This window comes from Salvelinus alpinus, chromosome 8, assembly GCF_045679555.1.
Source record: "Salvelinus alpinus chromosome 8, SLU_Salpinus.1, whole genome shotgun sequence".
NCBI classification, from domain to species: Eukaryota; Metazoa; Chordata; class Actinopteri; order Salmoniformes; family Salmonidae; genus Salvelinus; species Salvelinus alpinus.
In genome coordinates this window covers 77,185,129-77,205,565 of record NC_092093.1, presented here as the reverse complement: position 1 = coordinate 77,205,565, position 20,437 = coordinate 77,185,129, and the positions used below count along the sequence as shown (strand labels likewise).

Below are 20,437 nucleotides of genomic sequence, written 5' to 3'. Positions count from 1 at the left end.
CATCCCGGTGTTGATACGCTTACCTAATCAACGAGTTGGCTGCTCTCTAAACCAAAGGATGGAGGCTAATGTTCCGTTCCAAATGGAAACCTATTCCCTATATAGTGCACTACTTTTGAGCAGAGCCATATTGGCCCTTTTCAAAGGTAGTGCACTAAATAGGGAATAGGGTGCAATTTGGGACGGATCATAAGCAAAATCTGCTGATGATAACACATGTAAACTTTTATTTATTAGGATCCCCATTAGCCGACGCCAATGGCGACAGCAAGTCTTACTGGAGTCCGACACATTTGGTTTCATTGATCTCAGAGCCTCCGCCTTGGCGGCAACCGGCTCTGCTGTAGTCAAAACACAACGTTGGTTTCAAAGCTAAACAAGCTTCTGTTGCCTGGCTGCCACAGAAGAACCGTCCCGGTCCTGACGGCACAACCATGATGCCAGCTCTACAGGGGATGGTCCTGGAGCAAAACATCCCACCAAGAAGACAGCATCCTGGGTAATCTCCAGTAGGCTCCAATGACATATTCCCCTCTCAGTGAAAACACATCTGGATATCAATATGATATATTTCTCCATATCGCAACGCCCTGAATTCAGCACTTCTTCCCCCCATCCCTCGTAGCCCAGGGGCCCTAACCCAGCTCATTTCTAATCAGTCCTTCTAATGGATGAGACTGGGAAACACCTCCTCAGAGGAATGTGCTGTGCACAATTGAACTGCCTCATCAACAGGGAATGCTGCACTTCACTGAAGTGTGGGGAGATGTGTGTGAGGCAGCTGGCGTGTGGGCGCATTAACATCAGATCAAAGGGACACACACGCACGGATACACACACATAGCCTACCCCTGCACACACACACACTTCAGAGATTAAAAAGAGGGCCTTGTCAGGGCTTCCATCTTCTCTGAGTGTCTGGGTCATCCCATAGACTAGCTGAGGGTTAATTAATCAGAGTGGAGTCGGCTCTCTGTTGCACCTGTCTGTGTCCTCCCTCCCTCTCTCCCAGTCACTCAATGGAAATCCTTTCCCCAGCCCTCCATAAACACAGGAAGCCAAGGCAACAACAGGAAGCTCTGCCTCTTGTTGTGTGATCTTCAGATAAGGAGGAAGAACATCCCATGATAGTATTGGTGAAAACAAGACTGTGATTGTATCGTTGAGGAAGGAACTTCCCAGGGTTTTTTGACGACAGCTGAATATATGAATTTGAATTTAGCCTATCAGAAGCAGGACACCACTGGTGACTCACCCTCTCCACTTAACCATGATGATGCGGCGTCACGTAAACAGAGGAAGAGGACATTTCTCAGTCTGGATGAACAGAAATCCTCATATGTCTATGACTACAGTAAGTCTCAGAAGTACTGCAGAAAACATTCAGTTGCTACAGATGGTTTATGGAGAATATTTGTGTTTGTATTTATTAAGGTTCACGATTAGCTGCTGCCAATTAAGGCAGTTATATACACATGGTGAACATTATTCATCTGTTTGTGTGGAGCCTTATTGTTTAGCATATGTAATACCTTGATGCATTAAGCAGCAGGACCAAATGACAAGCAAACCATGAAACGAGGAGAAACATCCTCTTTCTGCTAATTATACTCATGATTAGACGTCTCGGCCTCCTATATATCATCCCTCGTCTCCGAAGCGACGTCCCGAGCTGTGTGTGTGTGTGTGTGTGTGTGTGTTTGCTGTGTGTGCGCGTGATGAGATTTTGTGATCGTGTGTGTGTGTCTTTCATTCACTCGGTCTCCTCTCACCTGTTTTGAAGATCTCATAGCGGATGGAGAAGCCTGCTCCATGGGTCTCGTAGTCGGACACAAACTTGATGTAGAGCTGGTTCCCAGAAGACACCACGGGTGACGGGGCGATCTTCCCACAGTACTTCCCCACCAGCTGACCATTCTCATCCACGCCGTCACGCACCTCCACATAATCATACCTGGACAAAGGAAAAAGAAGAATCTGTCACATGTTGTATTGGGTAGGTATTATACACACACATACACACAACTAGTTGGAAATGATGGACCAACAACCAAGTTTATGTTTTGATAGTTGCTCCTCCCTAATGCAGAGAAAACATGCTGCAGTAGTAATGAGATCTACAGGATAAACCCAGGACCAGGCGGGCAGGTCCACATTCCCTCCACGTGGCACAGCTCCACGTTGTTAGATAATGCAGACACTGCAGAGATTCTAGAACAATGACTCCCGGCTGTACTAAGTCTAGGTTTACATAACGCTGTTCTGGTGAAACTGAGAGTGTGTGTTCGGGCTGGTCTTCTCCCTGGTAAAGAGACAGATGCCTGAAGAGAGAAGTGTGTGTGGGATTATATTTATTATATCTGGTGTGTGTGTGTGTGTGTGTGTGTGTGTGTGTGTGTGTGTGTGTGTGTGTGTGTGTGTGTGTGTGTGTGTGTGTGTGTGTGTGTGTGTGTGTGTGTGTGTGTGTGTGTGTGTGTGTGTGTGTGTGTGTGTGTATTTGAGTATATTACGTCAGTGATCGTGTTATACTCCTCGAAGGTACAGTGTGACCATCAGAAACAGGTGAAAATGCAATCAGGCGGCAGCCACATGTGCGCACGCTCCAAAGCCTACTAAAATGCAATTTCAGACGCAGGGCTATTGACGTGAGGCACTGGCTAATTGAGTCAGCACGAAGCTTTACGACCAGGGAGGAAAGCGCCTTCCGAATACGAATGGGTAGCAACGGGAGCCAGGCCACACACACACGTTGTGTGTGAGTAACATAAGATGGAGTGTGTCGAGGCAATCTGAATCTGAGCGATGGGTGGTCTGAATGAACACAGCCTAAGGTGATCTAGAATGATAAACAAAGTGTGTGTGTGTGTGTGAAAGTGTGTGTGAGTGAGTGTGTGTGTGTGTTTATGCCTGTGTGTGTATGCATGTGCTGGATAGATGAATACTCCATGCTTTGTTTTCATTGTGATTGACAGGCAGAGTGCAGTAAGGGGAGCTGTGTGGGTTCAGGTTACCATGGTATTTAATCACCCATAACGCCCATTCCCAATGAATTCAGCTCAGTGGGGCACTTATCTAATGTATTCCTGCTCAAACCTCATGACCTGCTGTCTTCTCCCTCCAATCCTCCTTCTCATTACTGTCAACCATTAAAAACACATAACCTAGACCCAGCTACTTAGTGCATCCGTACACACACCACTAGCTGGCGCAACTGCGCACCCCCAACTTTGCTAAAATATGTGCCTCCTAGGCATACTCTAGAAAGGGTCTGCTTTCTCTGTTTGGCTACACCCCGATCCCCAAATGACTGTCGATACACTTTCACCTCAACAAGTGAAGGTAGGTCAATTCACTTAATGCTTATGGTATTTGCACAATACATGACTCAGGCTACACTCTGAGTGATGGATTGGAATAGGGGGCTACCCCTCGGGTGGAAGGAGACAAGTATCCACATGATCCACCCTCCACCCCCCTCAAATGGTTTCTTTCACCTGCTTTGAATTACACTTAAATGGGGGGTATTTGTGAAATGTTAAGGAAGGCACCATGGGCGACACAGGAGAGGGGAGCACACACTGGATCATTAGAAAGTGGTTATGGCAACCTGCAGCTTATCAAGATATGATCTCAGAAAGAGGCCATATCTACTGTAAGCCATATGTTTCTGTGGTGTGGTGGGCAGTTTTGTTCAGTATCCCCTTCTGTAATATTGGGCTCTCTCCTCTCTCTGCAGGCTGAATCAGACCTTTCCATTCCGCAGCTCACAGCACAGAGTGCATCAATCTTCTGCAGCACTGTTCTGTTGTGTTCTATCTATAATTCACCTCTCTTACTCTGGTCCATCATCGGAAGCCTCAGAAGACCTCATAAAGACGGCGCAGTGGGAGAGAGGATGTAGACGGAGGGATGGAGAGACAGAGAAGTCGATTGAACGAGGGAATGGAGGATAACGCGCCCTGGGGGCTTTCTGTCTGCTTACGAGGCAACAAAAAAAGACTTATTCATTGCTTCAACAATGTCTGGCCCTGGGCCTTCTGTTAGCTGGGTGCTTGTGTTTCAGCAGGTCTATAGGCACCGCTATGATCTGATCTGAGAGCAGTGGTTCTGTGGCCTAGCCCAGGCTGTCGTCATCTGGAAGGCATTATAGGATCGTTTGCAAGGCTGGACAACGCAAAGCCTCAGAACAACTTTCGATTGACAGACATATTAACCTTGTACTGCAATGGGTTAAATCAGGGTCACACAGAGTGATTCTTGGTAGTCTTATACAAATCTACTTTGAAACAAAAGTATACACCTCACACACATGGTTATGGGCTTAAACAAATAAGACACCTGTACCATGTCAGATATAGAGTTGAGTTTGCATCCCAATATTACACTTTATATATATCACAGAAGACTGAAATATAACAAAACTGTTTGACATATAAACACTGGATTTTCGGTGTGTTTAAAAAAAAAATAATGTTTATTCATTATGAAATGATGTGTGTGTGTGTGTGTTTGGGAGCCCTCTGAAGTGAGGGAGGTCCGTTAACAACAACCATAATGTCTGACCCAAAGACCCAGGACAGACAGACGCCCTTAGAAGGGAATACCGTTCTCATCCAAACACAGTGGTGGTGGCCTACTTTTTTTAGCTTGGACAGTCCTCCTGCTGCCCTCGATTCATCATTTCATTTAAAACTCTCCTCCCCCCCCCCCCCCCCCCCCACAGAGACAGTATAATAATTTGTTATGTTATACTGTATGTTGTCGTTTTCCCTTATAGACAATAGGATCCAGCTGAATCATGCCCAAACCATAACATTTCATTAATCTGTCTGCTCCACTCCAGCCTGGATGTGCCTCCCACAACACTAATAGTGAAAATGGTCTGCCAATCCAGAGGGGAAATTAAAAGCAAAAAGGGATGAATCTAATTCTCCCCGACCATCGCTTCAGCGCCTCCAAATGTATTACCCTGCCTTCTTACTGCGGGGAGCGAGAGAAAGCAATCCTGCTGTGTCAAACGGGAACATTAACCCACCTCACACAACCCAAGAGGAGGCGATGAACCACAGGCTAACAATATAACACAGTTTAAACTACCTTCAGCTTTCCCTTTTAGAAATGATGATCTCTCTAGCTCTATATATAAAAAAAGCATATGATGTGGTTATGATAGATGGGATATGATCCTGGTTAATAAAGAATAATGTTATAAAGCGCTGTTAAAGCTTGATATAATAGGTTATAGTTCTTTAAATCAGGCCCATTTAGAAACATAAGTCCATGACCTAGTAGAAAGCTATAAAACAAATGTACAAATGTTATTTTATATTATTTCCCTTGGTAGAACTGTGTCACAGCAAACTGTCAAAGATTACGTCTGAAAAGGCAGTCAATTCCCTACAGTGTATAGTGCACTACTTTTGACCAGTGCACATGGGGCGCCATTTGGGACGCACCCCAAGTCTGTTCTCTAGTGTTTCTTTTTCTAGACTAGGGCTAATTACCACACCAAAAACATGTCACCTCCAAACATTACAAAAACAATTCTCAGTGTTAAAACAAACTAAAGTGGTCCAAACAACAGAACTGAGCTGGGACAGCTCAGTGCAGTGAGGCCTATAGGTTGCGTCCTAAATGGCATCCTTTTCCCTATATAGTGCACCAGTACCCTATGGGCCCTGGTCAAAAGTAGTGCACTACACAGTGAATAGGGTGTGATTTAGGATGCCGCCTCAGAGAGTTCTAGATGGGATTTACAGGAAACGCCTGTTGTCAGCTGTCCAAAAATCTGCGCTCTGAGATCTAAAATTCTGCTCAAGTGCTAGCGAGATGTCAGAGCTAACAAACTGTCACTCAGGACTGGAGCATCACATCATTACTGTTTCTACAAGGAGGCCGCCGTCCTTCTTTTTCCGAGCGTGAAGGGGACGTACCTCACCAGGTCAGATGGACTGTGCTTACAGCTTTCCTCCAGCATGTGACATTCATTAACCCACAACTATAATAATAGTCTCGCCCAACCTTCCTCCTCTCCTCCCCTCCTCCCTCCTGTCCTTCCTCCTCTCCTCCCCTCCTCCCTCCTCAGGTCTGTAATGAACTAACTGTCAGTTGCTGAGTCTGACAGACAAGGAAGGAACAGTGTGGGCAGCAACAGACTCTACATTTAAACGTCCGACTCCGTCTCACACTAATCGAGTTATTAACTTTGTGATTTCAGACTGCCGAGTAGCCAGGGTAGGAAAGACCCACAGTTCACTGAGCTGAAATGGAAACTTGGACGTGAGACATCAAGGGTGTCTCAAGCAATCAGTGGCTTTTTATAGCGTCTTACTCCAACAGTCCTGCATTCAGCCAACGGGAGAGAGTCAGGAGAGATTAGTGCCTAACCAAGTTCCCTTAGAACCGGTGTGTGTCTGTGAGTGAGAGAGTGTGTGTGTGTGCGTATGTGTGTGTGTGTGTGTATGGGAATGTGTGTGTGTGTGTGTGTGTGTGCGGGAGGGTGTGTGTGTTTGTGTGTGGGAGGTGTGTGTTTGTGTGTGGGAGGGACCCACCCAGTGGAGGAGGCCACCACCATCACCACCATTCTGAAGAATGATTAGAACCAAAGTGTTTAGAAGTGGGCTAAGGAGGGGAGAGAGGAGAAGAGCTTCTCATTTGGGCCTTATACCATGCCACATGGCTGCATAAGATCCTCCCTACACAAAGTCCTCCACAGCTGCATCCATCAAGGCTTTTGCGTGTCACTCGTTCTGGCGAGCCTAGCTTGGATCAGCCCGGCCCAGCTCATTGCAAAGCCCAGCCAATGTCATATTTTTAGATGCGACTGGTTGGTTTTGATTTTTGCGGCTGCTTCTGCAATTATCATTATCATTGATGGATATATCATTATCAGATCATTATCATTGATGGATATATCATTATCAGATCATTATCATTGATGAATGACATTGTTGAGAGATCCTGCATGCGTTCTACCCAACAATCAGTTGAATGAATTTGGTTATTTAGACCCAATTACTGCATCTCAACACAACACAACGCTCCTTTATTAGGAAATATGAGAGAGAGAGAGAGCAGACAGAATGTGGAGAGGAGTTAGCTAGCCTTAGGGGGTTGCTATCTGCGAAACTTGGCGTTGGCTCACGCTAGGGTAAAGGAAGGTATGTGGGGGAGGGGGAGAAAGACAGCTAGAGGAATAGAACCAACCACTACTGTTAGCGAAGGTCTGTAAACCTCATGTCCTTGTCGTACGTGCAAGGCTTTGTGTTGTTTGCTGTTTTACCTTCTCGTAAACTACGAGGTATGTTCACGCTTTCTCCCTAGGCCCTACAGAAAGCCCAGAAGACCAAAACAGATCAGTACCATATTGCTGTACCATAACTGCTGTTATGAGCTCACCAGATCATTACACAGACAAACCGTAAGCCATGACAAGTCACGATAACGTGATTATAGATGGTTTGCTGTAAGACTAATAGGAACTCTAGTTGGACTGTGGAGTGAGATTTCAAGGAAAACTCCACCCAAAAACGATATTTTTGGTATTTGTTCCATCAGTCCATTGTTGGTGTAGTCCCAAAATATTTTTCGGGTCAGCAATCAAGTTTGCAAGATACAGAACTTTCAAAATACAGAAATACGGTCGGTATGATAAAGGAATTTTCGTTTAGCAGAGGTCAATAGCTGTGACTTGCGTCAAGTGCTGAATGACATTCTGACATACAGTGGTACATACATTTTAACTGCGACTGAATGAGGTGCATACAACTGTCAGAGAAACAGTTTGTCTCATGGCATACAGACACATACATGCACTTCAAGGATATATATTAAAGACATTATGACCAGTCGTTCCACTAGTCATAAATCAATCGTTGGATAAGCTTGAACTTAAACTTGGTTTAATGTGTAGAGCTCTTGTTGGAGACACGCTCAAAGGCTAAATGCCAACAAACAGAAAACCTGTATTCCTTTTCACCCTAGAATCTATTTCCTTTCACTGTCTATTCATGGGGTTAAACATTTAATGGAAGCAATAATTGTAGTAGTGTTGCGAGAAAGTGTTAAAGTGCTGGTATTTTGCACTCATTACGATCCCTTCATTTTCCATAAAACATCTTGTTATCATGAATAAAACAGGGATGAATAACCACAATTAATTAGAGAATCGCCCTGGGCAGAATGGAAATATGCATTTAGCACTTTTCCCTTTCCAAGTCAGCTCCTGAAATTAAATACCATGCATATTTGTAGAAGAACATGTCTATGAATATTCAGGTAGTCACATTGCTGTTACTGAATATCCAAGCAGATTGTTTTCTAGGAAATGCATTATAACATTAACTCGGGGTCGGGGGACAGTAAATAACCGACTAAATTACTCAACAATCCCCACATACTGAAGTCTTGCCTCATGTCCTGCAACATGGCCTACAGTGCCTTGCAAAAGTATTCACACCCTTGGTGTTTTTCCTGTAATTTAAATAGATTTTTATTTGGATTTCATGTGATGGACATACACAAACTAGTCCAAATTGGTGAAGTGAAATGAAAAATATAACTCCATTCTCCATTCCCTAATGCAAATTAATTACTTAAAAATCATACAATGTGATTTTCTGGATTTTTGTTTTAGATTCCGTCTCTCACAGTTGAAGTGTACCTATGATAAAAATGACAGACCTCTACATGCTTTGTAAGTAGGAAAACCTGCAAAATCAGCAGTGTATCAAATACTTGTTCTCCCCACTGTATATATTTTTTAAACTGACAAGTTGTGCATGCATATGTATTCACCCCATTTGCTATGAAGCCCCTAAATAAGATCTGGTGCAACCAATTACCTTCAGAAGTCACATAATTAGTTAAATAAAGTCCACCTGTGTGCAATCTAAGTGTCACATGATCGGTCACATGATCTCAGTATATATACACCTGTTCTGAAAGGCCCCAGAATCTGCAACACCACTAAGCAAGGGGCACCACCAAGCAAGCGGCGCTATGAAGACCAAGGAGCTCGCCAAACAGGTCAGGGACAAAGTGGTGGAGAAGTACAGATCAGGGTTGGGTTATAAAAAAATATCTGAAACTTTGAACATCCCACGGAGCACCATTAAATCCATTAATAAAAAATGGAAAGAATATGGCACCATAACAAACCTGCCAAGAGAGGGCCGCCCACCAAAACTCACAGACCAGGCAAGGGGGGCATTAAATCAGAGAGGCAACAAAGAGACCAAAGATAACCCTGAAGGAGCTGCAAAGCTCCACAGCGGAGATTGGAGTATCTGTCCATAGGACCACTTTAAGCCGTACACTCCACAGAGCTGGGCTTTACAGAAGAGAGGCCAGAAAAAAATAAGCAAACATGTTTGATGTTTGCCAAAAGGCATGTGGGACACTCTCCAAACATATGGAAGAAGATACTCTGGTTAGATGAGACTAAAATTGAGCTTTTTGGCCATCAAGGAAAACACTATGTCTGGCGCAAACCCAACACATCTCATCACCCTGAGAACACCATTCCCACAGTGAAGCATGGTGGTGGCAGCATCATGCTGTGGGGATGTTTTTCATCGGCAGGGACTGGGAAACTGGTCAGAATTGAAGGAAAGATGGATGGCGCTAAATACAGGGAAATTCTTGAGGGAAACCTGTTTCAATCTTCCAGAGATTTGAGAATGGGACGGAGGTTCACCTTCCAGCAGGACAATGACCCTAAGTATACTGCTAAAGAAACACTCAAGTGGTTTAAGGGGAAACATTTAAATGTTTTGGAATGGCCTAGTCAAAGCCCAGACCTCAATCCAATTGAGAATCTGTCTTATGACTTAAAGATTGCTATACACCAGTGGAACCCATCCAACTTGAAGGAGCTGGAGCAGGTTTGCCTTGAAGAATGGGCAAAAATCGCAGTGGCTAGATGTGCCAAGCTTATAGAAACATACCCCAAAAGACTTGCAGCTGTAATTGCGGCAAAAGGTGGCTCTACAAAGTAGAGGTCGACCGATTATGATTTTTCAACGCCGATACCGATACCGATTATTGGAGGACCAAAAGAGCCGATACCGATTAATCGGCCGATTTAAAAAATATATATATATTTGTAATAATGACAATTACAACAATACTGAATGAACACTTATTTAAACTTAATATAATACATCAATAAAATCAATTTAGCCTCAAATAAATAATGAAACATGTTCAATTTGGTTTAAATAATGCAAAAACAAAGTGTTGGAGAAGTGCAATATGTGCCATGTAAGAAAGCTAATGTTAAGTTCTTTGCTCAGAACTCATGAAAGCTGATGGTTCCTTTTAACATGAGTCTTCAATATTCCCAGGTAAGAAGTTTTAGGTTGTAGTTATTATAGGAATTATAGGACTATTTCTCTCTATACGATTTGTATTTCATATACCTTTGACGAACAGTGCTGTTTGAAAGAATGCTTACGAGCCTGCTGGTGCCTACCATCGCTCAGTCAGACTGCTCAGTCAAATCATAGACTTAATTATAACATAATAACACACAGAAATACGAGCCTTGGGTCAAACTAGTAATATCATCAACCATGTGTAGTTATAACTAGTGATTATGATTGATTGATTGTTTTTTATAAGATAAGTTTAATGCTAGCTAGCAACTTACCTTGGCTTCTTACTGCATTCGCGTAACAGGCGGGCTCCTCGTGGAGTGCAATGAGAGGCAGGTGGTTAGAGCGTTGGACTAGTTAAGCGTAAGGTTGCAAGATTGAATCCCTGAGCTGACAAGGTAAAAATCTGTTGTTCTGCCCCTGAACAAGGCAGTTAACGCACCGTTCCTAGGCCGTCATTGAAAATAAGAAAATATATATATTTTTGGAGAGTAAAAAAAATAAAATAAAAAAAATATATATATATATATATATATATTGGCAAAATCGGCATCCAAAAATACCGATTTCCAATTGTTATGAAAACTTGAAATCGGCCCTAATTAATCGATCGACCTCTACTACAAAGTTTTGACTATAGGGGGTGCACGATCGAGTTTTCCGTTTTTGTGTCTTATTTCTTGTTTGTTTCACAATAAAAAAATATTTTGCATGTTGTGTAAATCAAATGATACAAACCCCCCAAAAATACATTTTAATTCCAGGTTGTAAGGCAACAAAATAGGAAAAATGCCAAAGGGGGTGAATACTTTCGCACGCCACTGTATACTGTACTGTACAAACCAAACCTTGGATAAATTCCACAACAGAGTAACTAGCAACCTTGTAAAAATAGAGAGAGAGAGAGAAGATTGGAAATTTGAAAAGAAAAGAAAGAAGGAAGAAAAAAAAGACGATAAGGTAGACACAGACAGTAGCAGAGTAGCAGGTCCTCATATTGTCTGTGTCAGTGAGCCATTTCTGGGGCTATTACTGAGAGGACAGCTCCCATTTGTCCCACCTTGATATCTGAGATAACAGAGAAAGGAGAGGAGAGGAAAGAAGAGGAGAGAAGAGAAGAAGAGAGAAGAGGAGAGGGGCTATACTGCAGCACGGTTTAGATCAGGGCTGGATTTAGCCTTTTGGGGGCCCTAAATACGATTTGGATTGGGGCTACCCTGACAAAATATTTTAGTGGTCCCCCTATTGACGGCGGATGTGAGTTTTAAGGTTCATTTCTTGCAATTCTATATTTTTTTTGCCACGGAGCGTAGAGAAAATGTTGCCGTTTTAAAGCACATTTTCTGCAATTCTACACATTTTGCCATTAGACTGCGAGAAAATGTAGCAATTTTATTTTAAAAATTCATTAAATTCTACAAATTTTACCATGGGGCACAGATCTTTTTTTCTTCAGTTTTACAGCTAATTTCCTGCACTTTTATTCATTTTGCCATGAGATGGTGATAAATCTTGCCGTTTTAAAGCAAATTTCCTGCAATTCTACTCATTTTGCCATGACTTATGCCATCTTAATTTGATATCTGAGTGAGAATGACTAAGAAAATCAATGTGGGCCCCCTGGAGGCCAGGGACCTGGGCCCATGCCCTGAGTGCTCGGTCAGTATTCAGCCATGATTACTACCAGTTTAGATAGCTGGCTAGACTGACTACCAATCCAAAAATGGTTAACTGACATGGCTAATTGATTGACTGACGGTGGCTGACATAACAAGAGAAAAACTGTTGAATGATGCACAATCAAATGTCAAAATTGCACCTGTTCTATTCTACATTTCTTACTCTCGATTGTAAATTAAGACCCCGACAGTTCCTAGGGCCATTGTTACAACAATGACAAGTCAAGGGTAATAAAAGGGGGATGGGGGGCTGGCGGTTATGTGTCACACCTCATCCCCTCTGTCCCTCTTCACCCTACCCCTCCTTTCCTAGTCTCCCTGGCCCTATACCACTAAAGCTAGAATGCCGGCATGAAGCATGAATGGGGGCCGGCCATCAAATTTTTATTTTAATACTTTCATAGGACCTCTATAGGGCTGCCTGCCATGACACGTGACCCTGCGGTCAGTGAGCCTTCCCTGCCCTGCACATGTCTCCTGTAATGATGCCTGACCCCATGTCCTCTCAGTGTAACTGACAGCCAATCACAGAGCACATATACAGGGTCATCCTAGGGTCACTCTGACACTGTACAGGAAGAGTATGAGAAGAGGAAGTGCCTCTGCCGCGAAGGAATACCGTACCATACAAATAATTATTGTCCCTCTAATCCATTTCATTATGATGATGATATGATGAATGCTATGAAAATAAGAGGCAAGTAGGAAGGCGGAAGAAGAGGGTCAACAAGTATTTCACTGTAAACAATGGACTCATGACCCACTGAACTTTGTGTGGGACTGAAGAGAAGATACGGTATGACTTCTGATTTACGAGACAGCCAGCACGGCGAGCAAGACATATGTAAAAAATAAGAAAAAAACAGACACGCACATTCAAAAACAAGATAATTTTCAAACTATATGGCCCATTTGTTGACTACTGTGAGATGCATGCTCCCTCCCTCCCTCCCTCTTGAGTAATGAGCTGTGTGTATTCTGCACAGTGGATTCTAAGAGTGGGGGGAGGGGAGGCGGAGGAACGGGGTCAAACAGAGGTAAAGCCATTAGGTGGCATTTCTAGGCTTTTTTCCTCTCCACAATGAGGAGAGAGAGAGAGAGAGAGAGAGAGAGAGAGAGAGAGAGAGAGAGAGAGAGAGAGAGAGAGAGAGAGAGAGAGAGAAAGAGAGAGAGAAAGAGAAAGAGAAAGAGAAAGAGTGTGGTAGTGGTAGTATTAGGCTAATGGGTGACAACATGAAAAACGCTGACGGTCTGGGGGCGAAGGGTCAGTGTCGTCCCCTGCTCTTGCCGGGTAGAACAGAGAAGGATAAACCAAGACAGGCCCATCTCCTCTCTCACTCAGCCGTCCCCTGATGCTTTTATCTGGCTCCACACTGGCTAGGGAGCTGGCGGGCAATAGTAATAACTGTACTGGGACTTATTCAATTAAAAAGGCCCATTCACCTCTCTCTTCCTCCCCATCCACCCTCCCAGAAGACTACAGCATAGAAACAGCAAGGGGTTATGGGAGGCCGGGCCCTGCTAGCGCTGGACCAGGTCAGAGAGACATACAGCCAGCTGGGAGTCTGTAGGGGCTGGGATAGAAGTCTGGGATAGCCCAGTTATTGGCTGGAGAGGGGAGCAGGGAGGACAGAAGGAAAAGGGATTTTGTGCAGGGCGCCCTTTCTACTCTATCACACACACACACATAAAGACAGAAGTGGCAGGTAGCCTAGTGCTTAAGAGTGTTGGGCCAGTAACTGAAAGGTCGCTGGTTTGAATCCCTGAGCCGGGGAATCCCTGCTGTTCTGCCGTTTGAATAAAGGACGTTAACCAACAACTGCTCCCCGGGTGCCGATGACAAGGATGTTGATTAAGGCAGCCCCAGCAACCTCTCTGATTCAGAGGTTATGCAACTGACTAGGTATCCTCTTTATTTCTGCTCTGACAGGAAGCGGAAGAGGACGACGATAAGAAAACAACAGGAGTCATTTGGAATGTGTGAGCCACATGTATTTTGGCGTGACCAGTTATTTGACTGATTGCCAGATAGCCAGGGACGCTCACATCCTCTTCTCATGGCTGCCTCATCCCATCCTCATTTCCAATCAAAATTCCCTTTTGTTCACACTTTAATATACTTGATTTGTCTAACGAGGATGTTGTTCGGAAGCCAAATAGGCCATGCTGAGAAGGCTGTGAGGGGGAGGTGTCAAGCAGTGCATCTCTTCCACAACAACAAAAACAACATGTGTGAGCTGAGGGCTGTGGCCCGGGCAGAGAGTAGGGTGTATGGAGGGGTTGGCATTGCCCAGTCTTTACCCACTGCCCATGCTGATTAAAGTGCTGATCTGATGGGCTAGCCTAGTTTTTGGAAGGCGAATTTACTCACCTCTCCTTACTGGGCCTTACATGCACACCCTGGTCTGGCTGGAGCCCATTCGCCTAGTAACTAGCTGCCTCTGACCATGCTTGCGTCCTAAACTGCACCCTAGTCCCTATATAGTGCATTACTTTTGACCAGAGGCTCTAGGTCAAAGTAATGCACTATAGGGAAATGGGTGCCGCTATATGCAGCCCATGTCCCCCTCTAGCCTCTGAAGGGCCTAAGGATGGCGAGGAGAGGAGGTGAGAGGCCCTCTCTATGACCCTTTTTAGGGGTGGCGCGGTTCAGGGGTAGGGGGTGGCACCAGGGTAGGGTATTGTAACAGGGAGGCCACTAGCACCCCACTGTGAAACAATTCAATCTTAAAAGGGTACTATATAGTGGTGCAGAAGGACAAAATATAGCATCCATGTGCCTATTGAGGCTATTTAGGTAATATAATTATGATGTGAGGAAAAGGCGGTAGCTTTGTTGATTTACAGAGAAGAGATCAAGTGGGAAAGCCAACAAAGCGGGGGTTTGTGGAGTAGCTTTAACTCAATCAGAGATTAGCGGGGTCCAGAGACATCCATCACTGCCTGATTTCCCGCTGCCGCTGCCTCCCGCTTGCAGTCAGCCCACACACAAACATAGACGCAGGCATGCACAAACACACACACCCGTGTCAACCTCCAGAGAGCTGTGGAGTGAGGGCCCGGGAAACACCACACCAACTATCGACGAACAGGTTGGCAAACCACTCCACGGTGTGCATAATCACAGAGACGGACGGAAAACTATGGACCGAGGACGTTTGGAATCCAGCCAGCCTGAAATAGGACTTTCCTACCTACTGCAAAACAAACCCACTTGGCCTTCAAAGCCTCTCCTACGAAGCAAGGAGGCTTTAGGGCAACAAACAGGTCTGGGAGGACCTGAGAAACAAGGGCACATCAATCAAACCCTGAGGGCCGTTCAGGACTACGGCACTAAACCAAACAGGGCTGACATGCCCAGACAAGGTGTATTAACACCACTGACTACAGCCTCAGCCGGCCACGTCAACAGACCTCCACAACCTCCAATAGGCCTCATCAATTAAAACAGGATTCCGTGGACTCTTTCCTATAGGGACTGGGAGGGTGGAGGGCGGAGGAGAAGAGAAGCACTGTGAAGTACTGTTTTCTACTCACCCCCCCTCTTCCTACAGCCATCTCATAATTACCCCTGGTTTATTTCCCCCTTTTGTTGTTTCGAGCGCAACCAGAAAAGCTCCATGTTGAAAACAGCCTCTCTTACATGGAGACAGAGAGAGAAGTGAGGAGGAGGTGAGCTAAAGAAAAACCTGTTGCTAATCATATTATGCTTATGTGAAAAGCGAGTGAGTTGAGACTGCATGCGTATATTGCCAATGTCTTTTGGAAACAGCTCACTCATTGAATTACAACCTGAGTGTTTAATGCTTCTTCCTCTTTCTCTGGAATTAAAATTTGTATGAATTTCTTACAGTCCATAGATCTGTGTCCGGATAGAGACAATGCAGTTCTCTAATCATGGGCTGAATCCCAACGGTGCCCTATTCCCTGCATAGTGCACTACTTTTGACCAGGACCCATACAGACTATGCAGGGAACAGTGCACTTTGTAGGGAGTATGGTCCCAACGGTGCCCTATTCCCTGCATAGTGCACTACTTTTGACCAGGACCCATACAGACTATGCAGGGAACAGTGCACTTTGTAGGGAGTATGGTGACATTTGGGATGCAACCATGTACTTGTCCATGAAGTTATTTTCCTGGGAGTCTGTTTTGGATAAAAAGGCAAGGCATACTACAAGAAATCCCTCAGCTGTGTGGGCTGTGACATCATTCACTAAAAATCCATATAGGGATGCTTATATGGCTCTGGAGGGAAAACACTAAACAGGCCGCAACCAAACAAAACTCAGATACTAAATCATCCATTCTCAGTGAACATAGATGATTAAATAAACCTGAAACATGATATCTTTATATCGTTGCGTAGCAGAGTTATAGGTCTGCAATTCTGCTTTTTTTCCTGATTTACGACTGAGTCCCCATACTCCTATCATTCCTTTCTTCTTCTCCCTCCTGTTTCATCTTCCCCTCCTCTTCCTTCTCCTCCTCCTCTGAAGTGGAGTCCCCTCCTGTTTCATCTTCCCCTCCTCTTCCTTCTCCTCCTCCTCTGAAGTGGAGTCCCCTCCTGTTTCATCTTCCCCTCCTCTTCCTTCTCCTCCTCCTCTGAAGTGGAGTCCCCTCCTGTTTCATCTTCCCCTCCTCTTCCTTCTCCTCCTCCTCTGAAGTGGAGTCCCCTCCTGTTTCATCTTCCCCTCCTCTTCCTTCTCCTCCTCCTCTGAAGTGGAGTCCCCTCCTGTTTCATCTTCCCCTCCTCTTCCTTCTCCTCCTCCTCTGAAGTGGAGTCCCCTCCTGTTTCATCTTCCCCTCCTCTTCCTTCTCCTCTGAAGTGGAGTCCCCTCCTGTTTCATCTTCCCCTCCTCTTCCTTCTCCTCCTCCTCTGAAGTGGAGTCCCCTCCTGTTTCATCTTCCCCTCCTCTTCCTTCTCCTCCTCCTCTGAAGTGGAGTCCCCTCCTGTTTCATCTTCCCCTCCTCTTCCTTCTCCTCCTCCTCTGAAGTGGAGTCCCCTCCTGCGGGGTAGAAGAGTGGCTCGCCTCCCGGTCGTGGTGTGCGTGAGCTGGGCGCGCATGAATCAAAGTAGTGACAGAGCAGCAGGGAGGACGGCAGATGTCACGGCAAGAAAGCTTTTCAATCAGGCTGCCCTTCCAACACTGGCCAAGGTCAACACTTCACTACCGGCAAACCCATCTCCTCTAGTCTAGCCCCAGCCAGGGATAGACACACACACACACACACACACACACACACACACACACACACACACACACACACACACACACACACACACACACACACACACACACACACACACACACACACACACACACACACACACACACACACACACACACATTTAAATCCTGCTCATTAGCCAAAGGACTTTTGCCACCATTAACCCTTTGAGTAACATAAGAGAGAAATGAGAGAGAGAGAGTGAGAGAGAGAGAGTGAGAGAGAGTGAGAGAGAGAGAGAGAGACAGAGAGAGAGAGAGAGAGAGAGAGAGAGAGAGAGAGAGAGAGAGAGAGAGAAAGAGAGAGAGAGAGAGAGAAGAGTCAAGAGGATTCCTACACCACTCTCTTTTTAAGCCTTTTGTCCTCTATCTTATGACAGAGGTGAACCTCTCTTTTAAACATGACCCCAGAGAGATAGTTTAGACAGGGCTTTCATCTGCTGGGAAATGCTAATTACACTAGTTTTAATGGGTCACCGGACTGGCCAGAAGTCTTTCTGTATGCTGTGAATGTAGCAGAAAAACAGGGCTTTCTGAAAAACCTGTGTCCTCTTTTCTGTTATGGCAAGTTACGATTTGTGATAATTCACTAACTGCCCACGAACTCACCTTGAAACAAATTGCTATCAGTGTTGCTGCTGTAATGTAATTTGAGATACAATGTAGTTCCTACTGTACAACTCTGCAGGCGGACCAGGTGCATCATTTCAGCCGATATTGTCCTCGTCTGTAGTTAAAATACACAGTGCTGCTGCTCTCTGCATGTTGTCTCGTTGAGCAGATCTGCCTCTGTTACCTCAACTCTGCTTTGATGTTGTACAGCGTAACTGCTTCACTGACACGTACTCACACCAAAGAGACCCATAAACAACTAGAAGTCCTGTCTGTTCGTCAGGCTATAAGTATCTCCAACAATTCATGTCAGCCCAAATCTCTTCCCCTGGCGCTAAGAGGTCACAGACCGCCTGCCTGTTTTAAAAGACCTGAACGTGCCGACAGAGAATAAAAAAAGCCTCGTTACATTCCTGCCTTATTTATTTTCCTCCATGACAACGGGGGCTGATGGACGATCACGCAGCCCACTCACCAACTCCATATTTGCTTGTGCAGCGGACGAGCGTGAGAGAGGGTCTGCGTCCCAAATGGCACCCTATTCCTTCTATATTGCCCTATTGTGCTTATAGGGCTCTGGTCAAACTAAGTGCACTATATAGGGAATAGGGTGGCATATGGGATGCATCCAGGGAGTGAGAGGGGAAGTGAGTGGGAGAGTCAGTGCACTTTATTCAGGGGATTTCTGGGGAGAGTTATGGGGCACTTCCACACAGAGATGGAGCCTCTCCACAGAGGAGAGAGGGCCCACTGATATCCCAACCCCAGCAGGGAGCTTCAGACCCAGGCAGGCTTGTGTGGCAGTACCGGGGAAGCAGTCACAGCAGTGAGTCCCATGCACAAACCCCCTCCTTCTTCACAGTACCCCTCGTCTACTCTGAGAGGAACAGGTGGTCTTCATTGTTAAACATGAAGTGTTGTGTTACGAACCTATGAGTCAGTCAGGGTCTTAGGATTCGTGATGAACAAAAAGACCTGCATGAAACAGAACTCTCCAGAACCAGTAGGGGGCTGAGTACACTTTCCCCTGCTTTTCCCTGCTGTAACTCATGTCTCTAGTCTTGGCCTGTGTCCCAAATGGCACCCTTTTCCCTACATAGTGCACTACGTTTGACCAGAGGCCTATGGGGCACTCTACAGGGAATAGGGTGCCATTTAGGTTGCAAGCCTTTAGTCCAGCAGGGCTAGCCAGGAGGAATGCCCGGCAGGGCAGGCGGAGAGTGGAGGGCAGAGGGCAGGCAGGCAGGATGTGTATTGTCTCAGACCACAGCGAAGAGTGTTTGTCTTCCCAGCAGGGTATGTGGCTCTCTGAGGGGGCTACTCGACAGGAGAGGGGAGGGGGTCATAATTAGAGAGAAGAAAAGGCTGCTTTTTCAAGCCTTGAGTTACGGGCAGTCACAGTCAGTAGCAGGGGAGATGGAGGGGGGGGGCTAGGGGACGGAGTGGGGAGCTCAGCTAGTGGGGAGCTCAGTTAGTGGAGAGCTCAGTTAGTGGAGAGCTCAGTTAGTGGAGAGCTCAGTTAGTGGGGAGCTCAGCTAGTGGGGAGCTCAGCTAGTGGGGAGCTCAGTTAGTGGGGAGCTCAGTTAGTGGGGAGCTCAGTTAGTGGAGAGCTCAGTTAGTGGAGAGCTCAGTTAGTGGAGAGCTCAGTTAGTGGGGAGCTCAGTTAGTGGAGAGCTCAGTTAGTGGAGAGCTCAGTTAGTGGGGAGCTCAGTTAGTGGGGAGCTCAGTTAGTGGAGAGCTCAGTTAGTGGAGAGCTCAGTTAGTGGGGAGCTCAGCTAGTGGGGAGCTCAGTTAGTGGGGAGCTCAGTTAGTGGGGAGCTCAGTTAGTGGGGAGCTCAGCTAGTGGGGAGCTCAGTTAGTGGAGAGCTCAGCTAGTGGGGAGCTCAGTTAGTGGGGAGCTCAGTTAGTGGGGAGCTCAGTTAGTGGGGAGCTCAGCTAGTGGGGAGCTCAGTTAGTGGGGAGCTCGGTTAGTGGGGAGCTCGGTTAGTGGGGAGTTCGGTTAGTGGAGAGCTCAGTTAGTGGAGAGCTCAGTTAGTGGGGAGCTCAGTTAGTGGGGAGCTCAGTTAGTGGAGAGCTCAGTTAGTGGGGAGCTCAGTTAGTGGGGAGCTCAGTTAGTGGGGAGCTCAGTTAGTGGAGAGCTCAGTTAGTGGGGAGCTCAGTTAGTGGGGAGCTCAGTTAGTGGGGAGCTCAGCTAGTGGGGAGCTCAGCTAGTGGGGAGCTCAGTTAGTGGGGAGCTCAGTTAGTGGGGAGCTCAGTTAGTGGGGAGCTCAGCTAGTGGGGAGCTCAGTTAGTGGGGAGCTCAGTTAGTGGGGAGCTCAGTTAGTGGGGAGCTCAGTTAGTGGGGAGCTCAGTTAGTGGAGAGCTCAGTTAGTGGGGAGTTCAGTTAGTGGAGAGCTCAGTTAGTGGGGAGCTCAGCTAGTGGAGAGCTCAGCTAGTGGAGAGCTCAGTTAGTGGAGAGCTCAGTTAGTGGGGAGCTCAGTTAGTGGGGAGCTCAGTTAGTGGGGAGCTCAGTTAGTGGGGAGCTCAGTTAGTGGAGAG

The 20,437-nt window shown here is 45.9% G+C and overlaps 1 protein-coding gene across 3 annotated transcripts in view; it reads right to left on the bottom strand.

Annotated features, from left to right (window-relative positions):
• LOC139583731 (neuropilin-1a) overlaps positions 1-20,437 on the bottom strand; it is a 91,091-nt gene that overhangs the window by 61,918 nt on the left and 8,736 nt on the right. For all 3 annotated transcript variants that reach the window (XM_071415133.1, XM_071415135.1, XM_071415134.1), the window contains one exon: positions 1,773-1,954. In XM_071415133.1, coding sequence (XP_071271234.1) covers positions 1,773-1,954 — 182 coding nt within the window. The remainder of the gene's footprint in view (positions 1-1,772; positions 1,955-20,437) is intronic.